The sequence below is a fragment of the Rosa chinensis genome, chromosome 1, assembly GCF_002994745.2.
Source record: "Rosa chinensis cultivar Old Blush chromosome 1, RchiOBHm-V2, whole genome shotgun sequence".
NCBI classification, from domain to species: domain Eukaryota; kingdom Viridiplantae; phylum Streptophyta; class Magnoliopsida; order Rosales; family Rosaceae; genus Rosa; species Rosa chinensis.
In genome coordinates, this window is record NC_037088.1 from 498,699 (window position 1) to 511,523 (window position 12,825).

The window sequence follows — 12,825 nt, forward strand, 5'->3', positions numbered from 1 at the left end:
ATTGAAGCATATCTGAAAACTAGTGGATGAAATGCAGCTCATAATCAACTTGCTTAAAGGCTCAGGAAGAAGAGTTTCATATAAAACAGATTTAATAAATTTCCAGCTAAATCTATCATAGGCTTTAGAAAGATCTACCTTCCAAGCAAAGAAACCCTTTTGGCCAGTAGATTTCCTGAATTTGTAAAGGATTTCCTGAGCAATCATGATATTATCTGATATATGTCTGCCTGAAACATAGCTGACTTGATTTGGACTGATAAGCTTCTGCATCAAAGGTCTTATTCTTGCAACAAAACTGTTGAACAAAATTTTGTGGTGCCATAGGCGACACGGTGGATGAAGAGATCGGCGGTGGGACCATTGTATTTTCACGCAATTCTATTGCTTAATGACTGTTAATCAAACTGTTTTGACATAAATAGGAAAAAAACTTGGGTTATAGATGCAACATGCAAAAGGAAGAGGATTGAGCTAAAGTCAGGCAATCACAAGCAAAGAAGAATTAAGTTTGGGTAGTTAGGTTGTAGATGACTAGATGCAATTTGTAGATTGCAGGAGAACAGAAAAAGAGAAAGATAACGAATGAGAGGATAATATGGTCATTTTGAACTAAAAATTGAATGAAATGTTGTATATACTCTTAATTTTAACGAAGAGTGATGGAAATTGAATTGTGTATAAATTGATCAATTTTTATAAATTTAGGTATCTTTTTTATTACTTTTGAAAGTTTAGTATCATTTTGTCAAAGTGCAAAAAAAATTTCAACTCTAACTGATAAAACAGCCTTATAAAACTGATTCATCAGCCAAGTAAATAGGAGTTGGAATTGGCGGAAAAAGAGTTGTCCTTTAGTGAGAGAGGCAGTGCACTAGTGTATATACTTTTATGGTATAATGACTATAATCTGATCTTATTTATGCAACAAGTAGCCCAGGCACACAGAAAAGTATCCCTTTACGACTTTACTTTTCTTTTTTATGGCATTAATGTTAAAGGTGACTCACTAAACTAGCGTTCAAAACTTCAAATCACTGTGGCAGAGATATTTTGAAACTTTTTTTTTTTTTTTTTTATCAAGAAGAAACTTCATTAATAATGAACTGGATACAATGAGTTTTGGCAACATCTCATACACAGAGATGACCACTGGACTTCACACTGGAACTCCAAAATGACTGACTGATGGAGTCAAAAAGACCCCGACTCAACTACAGACTAAAACTTGCACAACAATTAAAGGCAAAGACAATATGCGCAGGAGCAGTGAAACCATGACACACAACTTTATCAACACTAACGCGCCACCCAGAGTCCTCCTGACTTGCCTTTGATCGACCAAGTCTACACTCGTTGTGACTTCGAACCCGACCAAATTGAAATGCTGGCTTAAGAATGGGCATTTGTACTTTGGAGTTGATGAGCCGTGAGATGACGTGTGACTGAGCTTGGATTCATTCTGAAGGTGGGCCGGGTGGTTGCCACGACCTCATGTACTTAAGCCTCATTTTGGTCCTCATTTGGGCCTATTTATTGAGTGGGAGCCCATGAGAAAAGGTAACCATGTCCATAGAGTTGCCCACCTCATCCATATTTAAACATATGGCCGAAACAAGTGACATTTCACCTTGTTGGCTTCTTCTATTTTATCAGTAAATTTATTTATTTATTTATTTTTTTATGGTCTGGAAAGGTGTTTATGATATGGAACAGTTTTTGGGTATTGAGGAAAAAGGATGAACTTTTTTTTTTTTCTGAGGGAGGGGGTGTCCTTTCTTTGTTGTTATTCTGTTTGAAGTGAATCCTTTCTGGTTCTAGTTTGGCCAATAATTCAACAATCCAATTCCAAAAACCGAATAAGGATTCGAAGGCTGAATGAAGGGGAATGACAATGGAGGACAAGCAAATGTAATTGAACATAGGAGGATAAATACATGAACAGAGGGTAATACGGTCCCTTTCGATGCCGAATAAAAACCTCAAATTTGGTATCCTATTAGGCATCTGCTTTAGGCCGTTGGGCAAATAACCCAAAAATCCAATTCCAGCCTAATAAATATAAGTATATATTAGAGTGGTAGGGGTAATACGGTCAGTTGGTATTTAGCCTAAGTTGCGTGCTGGAGATCAGTTCTCTAGGCATGTCTACATGAATTGTCTCTCTTTATATATAACGTAACCATTGGAAGAGTAACAATACAGACACACAGACTCACAGAACCATCCCACCCAATCCAAGAAGAAGAACAAAATCGACTCTGTTCATTAGTTTTATTATTATTAGTAGTAGTATTTCATTAGGTTGTAGCCTTGTAGGTAGTGTTTATTTGATAAAGCCCAAAAAGGAGTATTATTTGAAAGCACAAAATGGAGGGATGAGAATTAGGCTGGTTGGATGGAACGATATCACGACGGAGACGGAGACGTCAGGATGAAAGGTGGCGGCACTAGTGATAGTGGAGAAGAGGTTGAGTCGTGGGGGACGTGGGAGGAGCTCGTGCTAGCATGCGCGGTGAAGCGTCACGGCGTCAAGGACTGGGAGTCGGTGGCCATGGAAGTCCAAGGCAAGACCTCTCTCCCGCAACTCCACACCACCGCCTACAACTGCAAGCGAAAGTATCAGGATCTCCAGCGCCGATTCCACCAAAGCCATGACGACCAGGATCCTATCCCTTGGCTCCACCACCTCAAAGACCTACGCCTCGCTCAGCTTCGTCAGGACCTCCATCGCTACGACGTCTCTATCCTGTCTGTATTTTCTATTTTTTTTTTTTAATTTTTTTTTTTGTTTTGATTTTTTCACGTAAAGTTTCAGAGTTTCAGATCTGATCCGAGTTTTGATTGCCAGGTCGTTGCAGTTGAAGGTGAAGAAGTTAGAGGAAGAAGAGAAAGACGACGACCCCAAACCAGATCTGGAGGAACGGGACTCCAAGGGACGCACCCGCACCAGATCAGAAGAAGAAGAAGAAGACGACAAAAAGACACCGGACGAACCGGACCGGTTCAAACACGAGAACCAGTCGGTGAACGGCTCCAATTCCACCTGCTCCAAAACCCACGAGCACGAGGAGGGCCACAATCATAAAAAGTCTCCGACTGAACCGGACCCGCTCCCGGCCGGTTCGGCTCAACCCTCCAAAGGCCGCTCGGACTCCGACGACGACTCGGATAAAGGAAGCTGTGAAACCGTCGCCAAGAAGCGCCGGCGGCAAGAGAGGGGCGCGGCGGCGTCGCGTGAGTCGGGGAGTAGTGAGGCGCAGAGTTCGGCGAGCTTGACGCGGAAACGACGTCGTAAATTGGAATTGGAAGACCAGCCTGACGAACGAGTATTGGGGAAATCACAGCCGTTGGCTGCCATTCTGCAGATGATCCGAGCGCATCAGCATGGCTCATTGTTCCAGCGACGGCTTACAAGCCAGGTTAGCTTCTTTTTTATTAATATAATAATATCTTTTATTTTACTGTCAATTTACTATAAACTGGGACACATGCATGGCACCAAGCCATCAAACCAACTAAATTTGAAAGATATTGAAGTTTTCATGCATCTCGGTTTTACTGTTTTTCTCCTCTCTATATAAATTAACCAGGTCACTCACTATTCATTATTTTTTAGTGTTAATTTCACCCTTTTGATCACGAACACAGTGTATTTCGTGTCCTGAGTCACACTGTACAGTATTCTTTAATATAAAAATTGCCAATGTTTTTCATTTTTACTATGGTGATTTAGTTTCAGCCGAGACCCGTGGCAAAACAGAAAAAAAGAAAAAGAAAAAAGGACCCCGGTTTAGTACCCACCATGTGGTCACGATGTTCCCTATATTTGGGACCACTTTAAAATGGTCGTTGTTGTTCCTAAGTAATAAATTGCGTGAGGAAACCCTAGTTAGTGTTCGGGATTGTACCTCAACGGTAATTAATTAAATCGGTGACATTAGTAGTATGCTAGAAATGGATTTCTGTATACTACTTTTGGAAGACTTGGCCATTAATTTGCACAACAAAAATTTCGGGATATTCCTTAGTTTTTTTTTTTTTTTTTGTCTGTATGGGATATGTGTACAGTTTTTGTTCAGTTCTAAAAAAAAAAAAATAATAATAATAAATAATATGGTGCGCGCATGAAAGTTGAAACCAAATGGACTAACGTGTGCAGGAAAGTGACAAGTATACGAATATGGTCCGGCAGCATGTGGACCTAGAGACGATACAAACAAGGCTCCAAAAGGACTCCTATTCCACGCTCACATTCTACCGGGATCTCCTTCTCCTCTTGTCCAACGCCGTCGTTTTCTTCCCCAAATCATCAACTGAATCCGTCGCTGCTCACCAACTCCGACGCCTTGTCTTGAACGAAATGAAGAAGAGAAATCTAATCACCAGGCCCGACCCTTCATCTGGGCCGTCAGACTCATTGCCCTCCCAAACAACGATTCCAACAGACTCGTTGCTTGCCAAACACAAGTCAACAGCACCCATTATTGTCTGCCGCAAACGAAGCTCAATCTCATCAAAGCCTTCCACCATTGCTCGTAAGGCTAGTACTACTACTGATCACCCAGCAGCAGAAGCGCCAGCAGCTTTTGATATTAAACCACCCAATAACAGTACGAAGACCTCAAACTTAAACAATGTAGATGAAGATAATGGATCGAAAGAGAAACCTGTAACTGGAACCAGAAGCTCAAGAAGGACGACAACTACTCATCATCACGACAATAATGCTGGCGCTTCCTCCACCAAGAAAAAAATTTCAAGCCCTGCGGAAACTCCCAAAGCAGGTAAGAAGAGGAAAACCCCAGAGCCAGCGACAGCATCGGACAAAAAGAGAAGTGGCGCAGCGGCAGCGGCGGCCGATTTCCTGAAAAGAATAAAGCGTAATTCTCCTGCGCAGCAGAAATTGAAATTGAACGGTGGGACTGGCTCTAGTACAAGTACTAGAGGTGCAGAGCAGAAGAAGAGGGGAGCTAATAAGACTGACAAGGTTAAAGGAAGGGTGTCAAGGCAAAGTGGCGGTGAAAATAAGAAACAAGTGAAAGAAGAAAGCAGTCCATCCAAGCGAAGTATAGGAAGACCGTCCAAGAGGGCAGCTGAGACAGCAGCGGCTGCCAATGTAGTTTCACCGAAGCGATCAAGGGAAAATGGGGGGAAGCAGCAGCAAGAATCTTCTAAGCGGCCCAAAAAACGATCCCGAAGGTAAACTGGCCAAAAAAAAAAAAAAAAACTTGGACTATGCATGCATGGCTAACGTTAAATCTCATGTATACCGTACAACATTAGTTATTCCTAGATAGGAATATAGGATAGGTTAGTTTTTTTACTAGTTTGGTTGCTTTTTGGCACTAGATTAGCACTTGTAGATGTAGACTTTCTTTTCCTTTTGGCTGCGTTTCGCTTTTGCGCTCATCTGTGTGTACACGAATGCTAGGTACAGCAGTACAAGTTAGAATTCTTGTTGATTATGTTTCTGTTGTATATTGAGGTGGAATTATATCTTTTCTGACTGTAAATGTATCATGTACGTACTGGTGCCAGTATACGATGATGAGGAGGCAAATTAATTCAGACATATATACACTGATAATCGGTTTGCGAGACACTGGTTGTCCAACATGTACATCATCGACTCTTCTAGACCTCTAAGAAATCAGCTGGCTTGTTATACATCAAATTGGCTCGCTTTGCTTTTGTGATGCAGTAAAGAGTAGCAGAATGAAATAAGAGCAACCCCTGAGACGATTGACGGTATTGCCAGTAAAAGAACCTGCTTGCATGCATGATTTGTGCTGCAACATTCTTGTCAACACATATTCCAGAGCCGAAGCACTAGTCACAATTTGAACGGGCCGGTCTGCGGTGTTGTCCCTGGCCTCTCACTGATCGAACTCAGATCCTTGTCATGCCAAAACCCAAATCAAAACTTTGGTCTTACCAGGTTGTTTTGATCTAAAATCAAGAATGGGATATAACTTTTGCCACACTATATGAGTTGGTGGATCTTGGATGATAGCAGGGTTTTGGCAAAAGCTCCAAACATTTGTTTCACGTGAACTCACACATCAACGATTCAAGTTGGTTAGCAAAAGCTCCAAATCCGAGTCTTGCCGGTGAAGATTTTGTCACTGTCAATTCCAAGGCCGAAATATTGCCTATGCAGAGTGTGTGATGAGCCAGTTTATGCATAACCCAAGTGATGATGAGATTATGTTCATGAGTATGCAACAAAAGAAGGGTAGGACAAAGATTATTTTTACATGAACAAGCATAGCATGCACACTGATCGATCACTATTAATGAAATAATGTTACAGAAGCATCAGCCTTTACCTAGGTTGTTAATTCCTCCCGCTATATCTATAAATAAATTATTATTACCCAAGCTACAGTAACTCATTCTACAATACTGCCTACATCCTCAAGACACCCGAGCCCAGAGTTCTTACATGTTGGGGGGATAGTAATAATAACAATAAAGATATCATTGTACAAAAGAGTGGCTTTCAAACCCGATCTTCTTTCTTTCAGTTCGGGCATCCTTATAATTTGCCTACCTTACTATTGCTCACTTCTGGCCTCTTACCACCAATAATATGTGCTTTGCTGCTTCAACCTTTCTATCATTCTCAATCCATTGGTTGCCCACGTAAGAACTGGTGGCCACCCTCAGCTGTATAAAAGCAAAAGTCCAAGATGAGGCATCAAGTGAGGGAAAAAGAAAAAGTCATAAAAACAAAGTGTACTAATTACTAATAGATGTGATTGACTTGTTTGTGGGCACACACAATCACACAGATTGGTAGAGTATCTTTCCCAATATACTCTAATTGGTGGACATTAATATATTATATACAGCAAGGTATACTCTGAAGAAGAAAACAAGATGAGCATAGTTACCGCTTTCACCGTCAGAAATATCAGTGAGCTTTGCAATTGCATCAATAAGTGCTTGCTCATGATCCTGCTCAGTCAGTTAAGAGATCAGTTGTGAAACTAAGGAGTGATGAAAAATATAAACCTAAGGGGTACTAAGATTGTCCTTACTTTCAAAACTTTCTTTGCTTTATCAATTTCAACAGGGTCTGGATGATTTGCACCAAAGACTCTCTCTACCTGTCCAAATTTTTACAGAAAATGAAATTTCTGCTATGAAACCAACAAATGCAATGACCATATAGGGATCCACCTGTTTTCACTAACCTCCTTAATTAAAGTATCTGTGTGAAGTAACTGTATATCATCTGGCGCCTTCTTTCCAATGCCATTCTGTGATGGCAGAAAATCTTTTCTTGATTGACCCTTTCGGATTCCTCTACCTCTTCCAGAAACTGGAACACTATCACGGCCTACAGATCTATTCATCCCATGACCTGATCCACCATAACCCCCACGTTGAGAGATACCAGGATCTTCATCTACCCATTGAATATCCTCAGGAGATATCTGCACAAGGAGTTACAAACGAAAATAAAGAAGCATGTAAAAATTCTGGAATTAATATATCATCATGAGTGGTAAAACTTAACCCATTATCACTAAAAGATGAGTTGTGTTCTAGATTTCTAATATGCTATAGGGTTTAAAAAAAAAAATCAAAACAATTATTGATATCTTGTCTTTCCTTCTCGTAAACATTTCCCCCATTGACTGTAAACCAAACATAGTACAAGTTGTCAGGACTTTATGTAAACGGTCTTGATATATTGTTCAAAGCATAATGATTGAATTATGGTAGCTGCTATATGGCGGAATAGATCTGATGAGCATGTTTTGTTCGGGAATCATACTTTGAACATGTTGAAACACTAGAGCTGCAAATCCCCAAAAAACAACTAAAAAGATTACAACACAACACTATTTCCTTAAGTGGGGCTTGCATAACTGATTGGGGTTTTTTAGGGTCCCAAAGGCACAAATGTAAAGCAAGGTGTTTTTGCTCTCGCCCCTCAAGGCATATGCCTTTTGGAACATGATTGCAATTGTACAAATGTAATGAAAATTAGGTACAGAGGCAGGGAGCTAGCAAAGAGCAGTGAGAGGCAGAGTGGATGCTTAGGGTTTGAAAGACATTGAATTTATACATTAAAATAATCAAAACAGGGGTGTATGCAGTAACAAAGAGGTCTGTTTTCTTATTTTGTTTAAATTTTCACAACAGAACACCACTAGCCCGACAAATAAGATGTCAGGCCCATGACTTGCTCCAATGTGGTCTGGGTTTGAACCCCCTCACAGTACCTACCTAGCAATTTGCTAGAGTTTCCTGCCTCCTAAAGATTGTAGGTTCGGCACAGTTTTCAGCCCAGGTTGCGAAGTGGGTTTGGGGGTTTCAGCCCGGGTTGCGAAGTGGGCATGTGGCCAGGGACCCAGATCCAGAAAATACAAAAATAAAAAATAAAAAGTTGAAGAAGAAACAGAACAAAAGGCATCTCAACAAACAGTGTTGCCCTGCAGTGGAAGGCATGTTTTCCAGGCAGACTGTCTTTTCTGGCACGCCCGCGGTGTTTTGAATCTCCCCAGGCCCTGATATGCACCTCAAAATTGCCTTCCAAAAACACTGATCTTTACTATTTGGTTGTTTTGCTTATTATTAGGGCTCCCGTATTGTGTATAGCATGAACTGCCAATTAGATATATAGGCCTTATTCTGAAATAACTCAAGACTACAGGAATCATAGCTTTGTAATGCACAATTTGCGGAAAATATGTCATTAGTATGACACAATGAAAAAAAATAATTACTTCAGACCACACGGACAAAGAATAAAACATACCTCTGATAGATTAACCCATTCCCACGATTCGTCAGCAGAATTAATATCGTAGACTAGTACATGTAATCCCTGACAAAGATTAAAAAGGAAGGGAAAAAAAAAAAACAAACAAACAAAGACTTTTCACATCTTCATAGCAGCTGAACTATTATCTCAACAAAAACAATAAAAGCCAAACATACCTTAGCTGCATCATAGTCTGATATGACAGCTTCATAAAAGCTGTTGTCCTCCGGCCACCTAGTCCTAACTCTTTTCCCAATGAAAGGATTAAGTGTCGCTCCTTCCACAGGCTCATTCCTAATTGCACCAGATGAGACTCTATTAGAAACTTGACCCCTTCCTGAAGAAGGGTGCGGCTTTATTGAAGAAGCACCAGGTAAAATTTGACCCTGCAAACAATATTTGACATAATCAAAACAAACAATTACATAAATAAGTTGCAAATTTTTTTTATGTTTAACTCCATATATAAATAATCTTCAACTCACAGATTTATGTTTCTTGCCCTTGGCTACTGGGGCTGGGACTGGGACAGATCCTCTCTTTACATTGGATGAAGATGGCTGGTGGGATGTGGTTGATGGCTGTGGAAGAAATGGTGGTGATGGCCCAACAAAGGATTGCGAATGTATTGATTGTGTAGTCTTCTGTTTCTTCCGAGATGCAGAAACAGTAGGACTGGGCAACGGATCATGGACAGCTTGAACAGTACTGAGCATGCCTGTTTGAACCCCACCTCCCTGTCTCCACTCCCTGATGGCATCACCCAACACATCACCAATTAAAAGGCAAAAGAGACTAAGTAACCAAAAACTAACGAATGTCCCATTCTCAATTAAATAACTAAAATAGTTTCTTGTATCTATCAAACCTTATCCTCTGCAGGACATCATCTGCATTAACCCGTCCCAGAAGTTCTCTGTGCTCCTCATTCGATAACCTCAACTCCTTTCTAAGTTCTGTTATCACACTTTCCTTTTCCTGAAGAAAATAAATTTCATGCAATCATTTAAACCTGATCACACAAATAAAAGTTATTAGACCCATGAAAAAAAGAGTGATAAAAATACCCAAGTAATTTGATCAGCTTGAGCTTTAAAAGCTCTTAGAACTGAACTGTATGCTTCTTTTTCAAGCTGATGAATTTGTGCTTCCATGCCAGTTTCACCATACATCCTAGAATATGGGGCAGAACCCACAGCAGATCTTCCATTCCCTGCAACACGACCCCCTCTAGAAATTCTATTTTGATGTGATGGAGGAAGATCGTCATCAGTTCCTGCATTTAATTTTTCAGGAAGAATGCAACATACGGTCAATAATAAGAATCATATGAGATCTCTTACATTACTGTAGCTACAGAAATATTAAACCAGGAATTTGAAAAGACAAAAAAATCTACACGGGTTGCTATGCATGACAAACCAACAATCTGGTTTTACATTAAACGAATGCACCCAGATCTACTCAATTGTCCTTAGGTGCAAATGTAGAGGGAGAGATTTCAGAACTAAATGTTTAATTTCTGGAAAAGACAAAAATCCAAGAACTAACAAAATTGGGAATTGGCAACTAAACTGAACTTAAGTAGTACCTTCATGTTTCATAATCAATTACCACTTCAATCTTACATCATAACTAGTTTCTTTAGCTTCTTTCTCATTCCTTTTTGTCTTGTAGAAAACAAGATTATTTCTTTCTCATGCTACACCTTTAGTAAGAACTTGTCTGCAGAACTCAAAACCCTACTAATGAATAGTTTGAACGTAGAAGAGTTGATTTCCAAACCCTACTTCCTCTTCAAGAACCTAAAAGAGCATAAATTCCATATATGTATTTACACAACAGGAACCCCAAGTTTCAAAAGTGAGGAAGGAAAGAATGAATGTAGTGAATTTGATACCATACATACAGCTGAAACAAAACCCTAAATTAGCAAGCCCAAAATCCCCAATCAGTGTTGGAAGTAGAAAAGGTAGAATCTTGAATAGAAATAAGAGAAAAAACCTAACAGGAATCCCAATTGAGCCCTAATTAGTGAAAATAACGAATCTATGAAAGTGAACTCACCGCTGCTATCATATGGCTCGTGCTCCATGGGCACTTGGTACCCTTCTCAAGCTAAACACTTGCTCACCCAAATTAAAAAAATGCTCAGAGAGAAAGAGAGACCTCAGGGCTCGAAACGACGCCGCAGCGGGAAAATAAAGCAGGTGGTTTCCAATTCAAGGAGGGTGGTGTGTGCTCTGCTGGCAACTCAGTCTCAGACAAGTGTGGTGTGGCGGTCGGAGGCGAAATCAGTGTCGCTGGAGCGTCGAGGAGGAGAGACGCAGACAGAGTCTTGTCTTCCCACTCTTTACCAATGGGCTGCGAGTCTTCCCTGTCTTTTTTTTTTTTTTTTTTCTTTTTTGGTAAAATATTTTGATTTTATTTTCTTTTTTTGTAATTTGTCTCCAGGTAAGATCTTGATGATTTCCTCATGATTTTCCTTTTATTCCAAAATTTTTCATTGAATTGAAACTTGGAGTCCTTATTCTCAAAAAGTATGAGAAGAAGGCTCAAATCTTAAATTTTTAATTGTGATAGGAATTCTTTTAGCTTGATTTATTTTTCATCATGAAATTATCAAATACGGTCTCACACACAAATATTTTAATTTTATGTCAATATTTCTTACACTTTAGTCATCCAAAAGTACAAATTGTTAGAAACAGAAACTTACGGGTAGGAGTCAGAGAATACAAAGAGATAATAAGGAGGAAATCTAGATTGAATAATATTCATAACAATATAAAAAGTTGAGGGTACCCAACGACCATAACTAGCCAAGGAGAGGATCCGGATCCTATTTTTATTTTTATAACTAAAAGTGTATTTGATGTTATCAAGCCGTTCATTCATGTTAGTATAAGTGCATGTCGATGCTCTGAATTATTTCCTCTATTAGCCACACAACCTTAAATTAATTATTGCTTTGCCCTTCTTTCCTAACAGGTGTAAATTCAATAAATCAAACAATAATATATAAAAAATGGTGCGGCTATTGCCACCCTGTTCACCCTACAAATATTTGAATTATTGAAAGACTATATTACTCAAATACAAAATGACTAATAAGTACACTAATTTTCTAAAATTTAAATCTATAAGGAAAACAAAATACAAAACTACTTAATTTCTCTTCTGATAACATCAATCTTCATCTTCTCCATCCAATTTTTTATCTTTTTGTTACATCTTCATCGTTAATTCGTTATTCAATTCACAAAACCATTAGTGTCAATTTTATCAAAATCTTTGTAATGCCTTTATAAACACTAAAAGTTAAAAATTTAAAACACGAAAAAAAAAAATCAATGTTTTCTTCATTGCTCATAGTAGCACTTACTAATTTTTTAATATGGATTGAAATAAATGAACATTGAAACTGAATGGAAAAAAAAAAATAGAAGTAAATCAAATTATGATTTTATTAGGAAACTTTAATATATTTTAGTACGTCTTTTTAATATAAATTAAATGAGAATTTTCGTTAAACAAATTTTTTTTTTTAAATTTGATATGTCATATGATGGCGGATATTTCTGGAAAGAGAAACATGTTAGATAAGTAAATCTAATAATTGAAATTAAAATGTAGGGTACAATGAGCAAGTAGGGTGAACAAAGAAAATTATAGGGTGGCAATAGCCTTACCCATAAAAAATATAAGTGTCATGATGATGGTCAACTTCATCGGCCATTGATTTAACTGCAAAAGTATGGGTCAAGGAAAAACTATCGTTAAGGGTTACATTACCAGATTATAAAACAACATTTTCTATGGTCGATCAATAAGGCTGTTAATTCCAACATGTCCCAATACGAGAACTCAAAATTTGCACAAAATAAAGTTATTCAAACTCACACAATTAGAAAGTGGGTCATATGTCAACCCACTAATAAAATGACCTATGTAACCCGTTTATTGAAATGGTTGAGTTAGGTTGTTAATAATCATGTTGGGTTTGCATTTGCATTTTTAATACGATTATAAAATAGTTTGGG

The 12,825-nt window shown here is 38.8% G+C and overlaps 2 protein-coding genes across 2 annotated transcripts; one reads left to right on the plus strand and one right to left on the minus strand.

Moving 5' to 3' along the window:
* The first annotated feature begins 2,140 nt into the window (after window positions 1-2,140).
* On the plus strand, window positions 2,141-6,041 carry LOC112187857. The gene is made up of 4 exons (XM_040507768.1): window positions 2,141-2,751; window positions 2,852-3,422; window positions 4,163-5,202; window positions 5,542-6,041. Exons 1-4 carry the CDS (start codon window positions 2,399-2,401, stop codon window positions 5,549-5,551), a joined length of 1,974 nt encoding a protein of 657 aa, XP_040363702.1. The 5' UTR covers window positions 2,141-2,398; the 3' UTR covers window positions 5,552-6,041.
* A 230-nt stretch (window positions 6,042-6,271) lies between these two features.
* LOC112187866 (protein EMSY-LIKE 3) lies at window positions 6,272-11,148 on the minus strand. The gene is made up of 10 exons (XM_024326825.2): window positions 10,850-11,148; window positions 9,850-10,058; window positions 9,651-9,760; window positions 9,268-9,532; window positions 8,959-9,168; window positions 8,777-8,845; window positions 7,203-7,445; window positions 7,047-7,115; window positions 6,900-6,963; window positions 6,272-6,672 (listed from the first exon to the last, which is right to left on the minus strand). The coding sequence occupies exons 1-10, from the start codon at window positions 10,875-10,877 to the stop codon at window positions 6,629-6,631; spliced, it is 1,311 nt and encodes a 436-aa protein (XP_024182593.1). The 5' UTR covers window positions 10,878-11,148; the 3' UTR covers window positions 6,272-6,628.
* Between the last annotated feature and the right edge of the window lie 1,677 nt (window positions 11,149-12,825).

Excerpts from the sequence above, each read along its gene's own strand:
- LOC112187857 (XM_040507768.1), top strand. The coding sequence starts at position 2,399 with ATGGAACGATATCACGACGGAGACGGAGACGTCAGGATGAAAGGTGGC. Across the intron at positions 2,752-2,851 it reads CGCTACGACGTCTCTATCCT|GTCGTTGCAGTTGAAGGTGA; the intron begins GTCTGTATTTTC and ends TTTGATTGCCAG. Across the intron at positions 3,423-4,162 it reads AGCGACGGCTTACAAGCCAG|GAAAGTGACAAGTATACGAA; the intron begins GTTAGCTTCTTT and ends TAACGTGTGCAG.
- LOC112187866 (XM_024326825.2), bottom strand. The coding sequence starts at position 10,877 with ATGGAGCACGAGCCATATGATAGCAGCG. Across the intron at positions 9,169-9,267 it reads AGGGCAAGAAACATAAATCT|GGTCAAATTTTACCTGGTGC; the intron begins GTGAGTTGAAGA and ends TATTGTTTGCAG. Across the intron at positions 6,673-6,899 it reads TATTTCTGACGGTGAAAGCG|CTGAGGGTGGCCACCAGTTC; the intron begins GTAACTATGCTC and ends GCTTTTATACAG.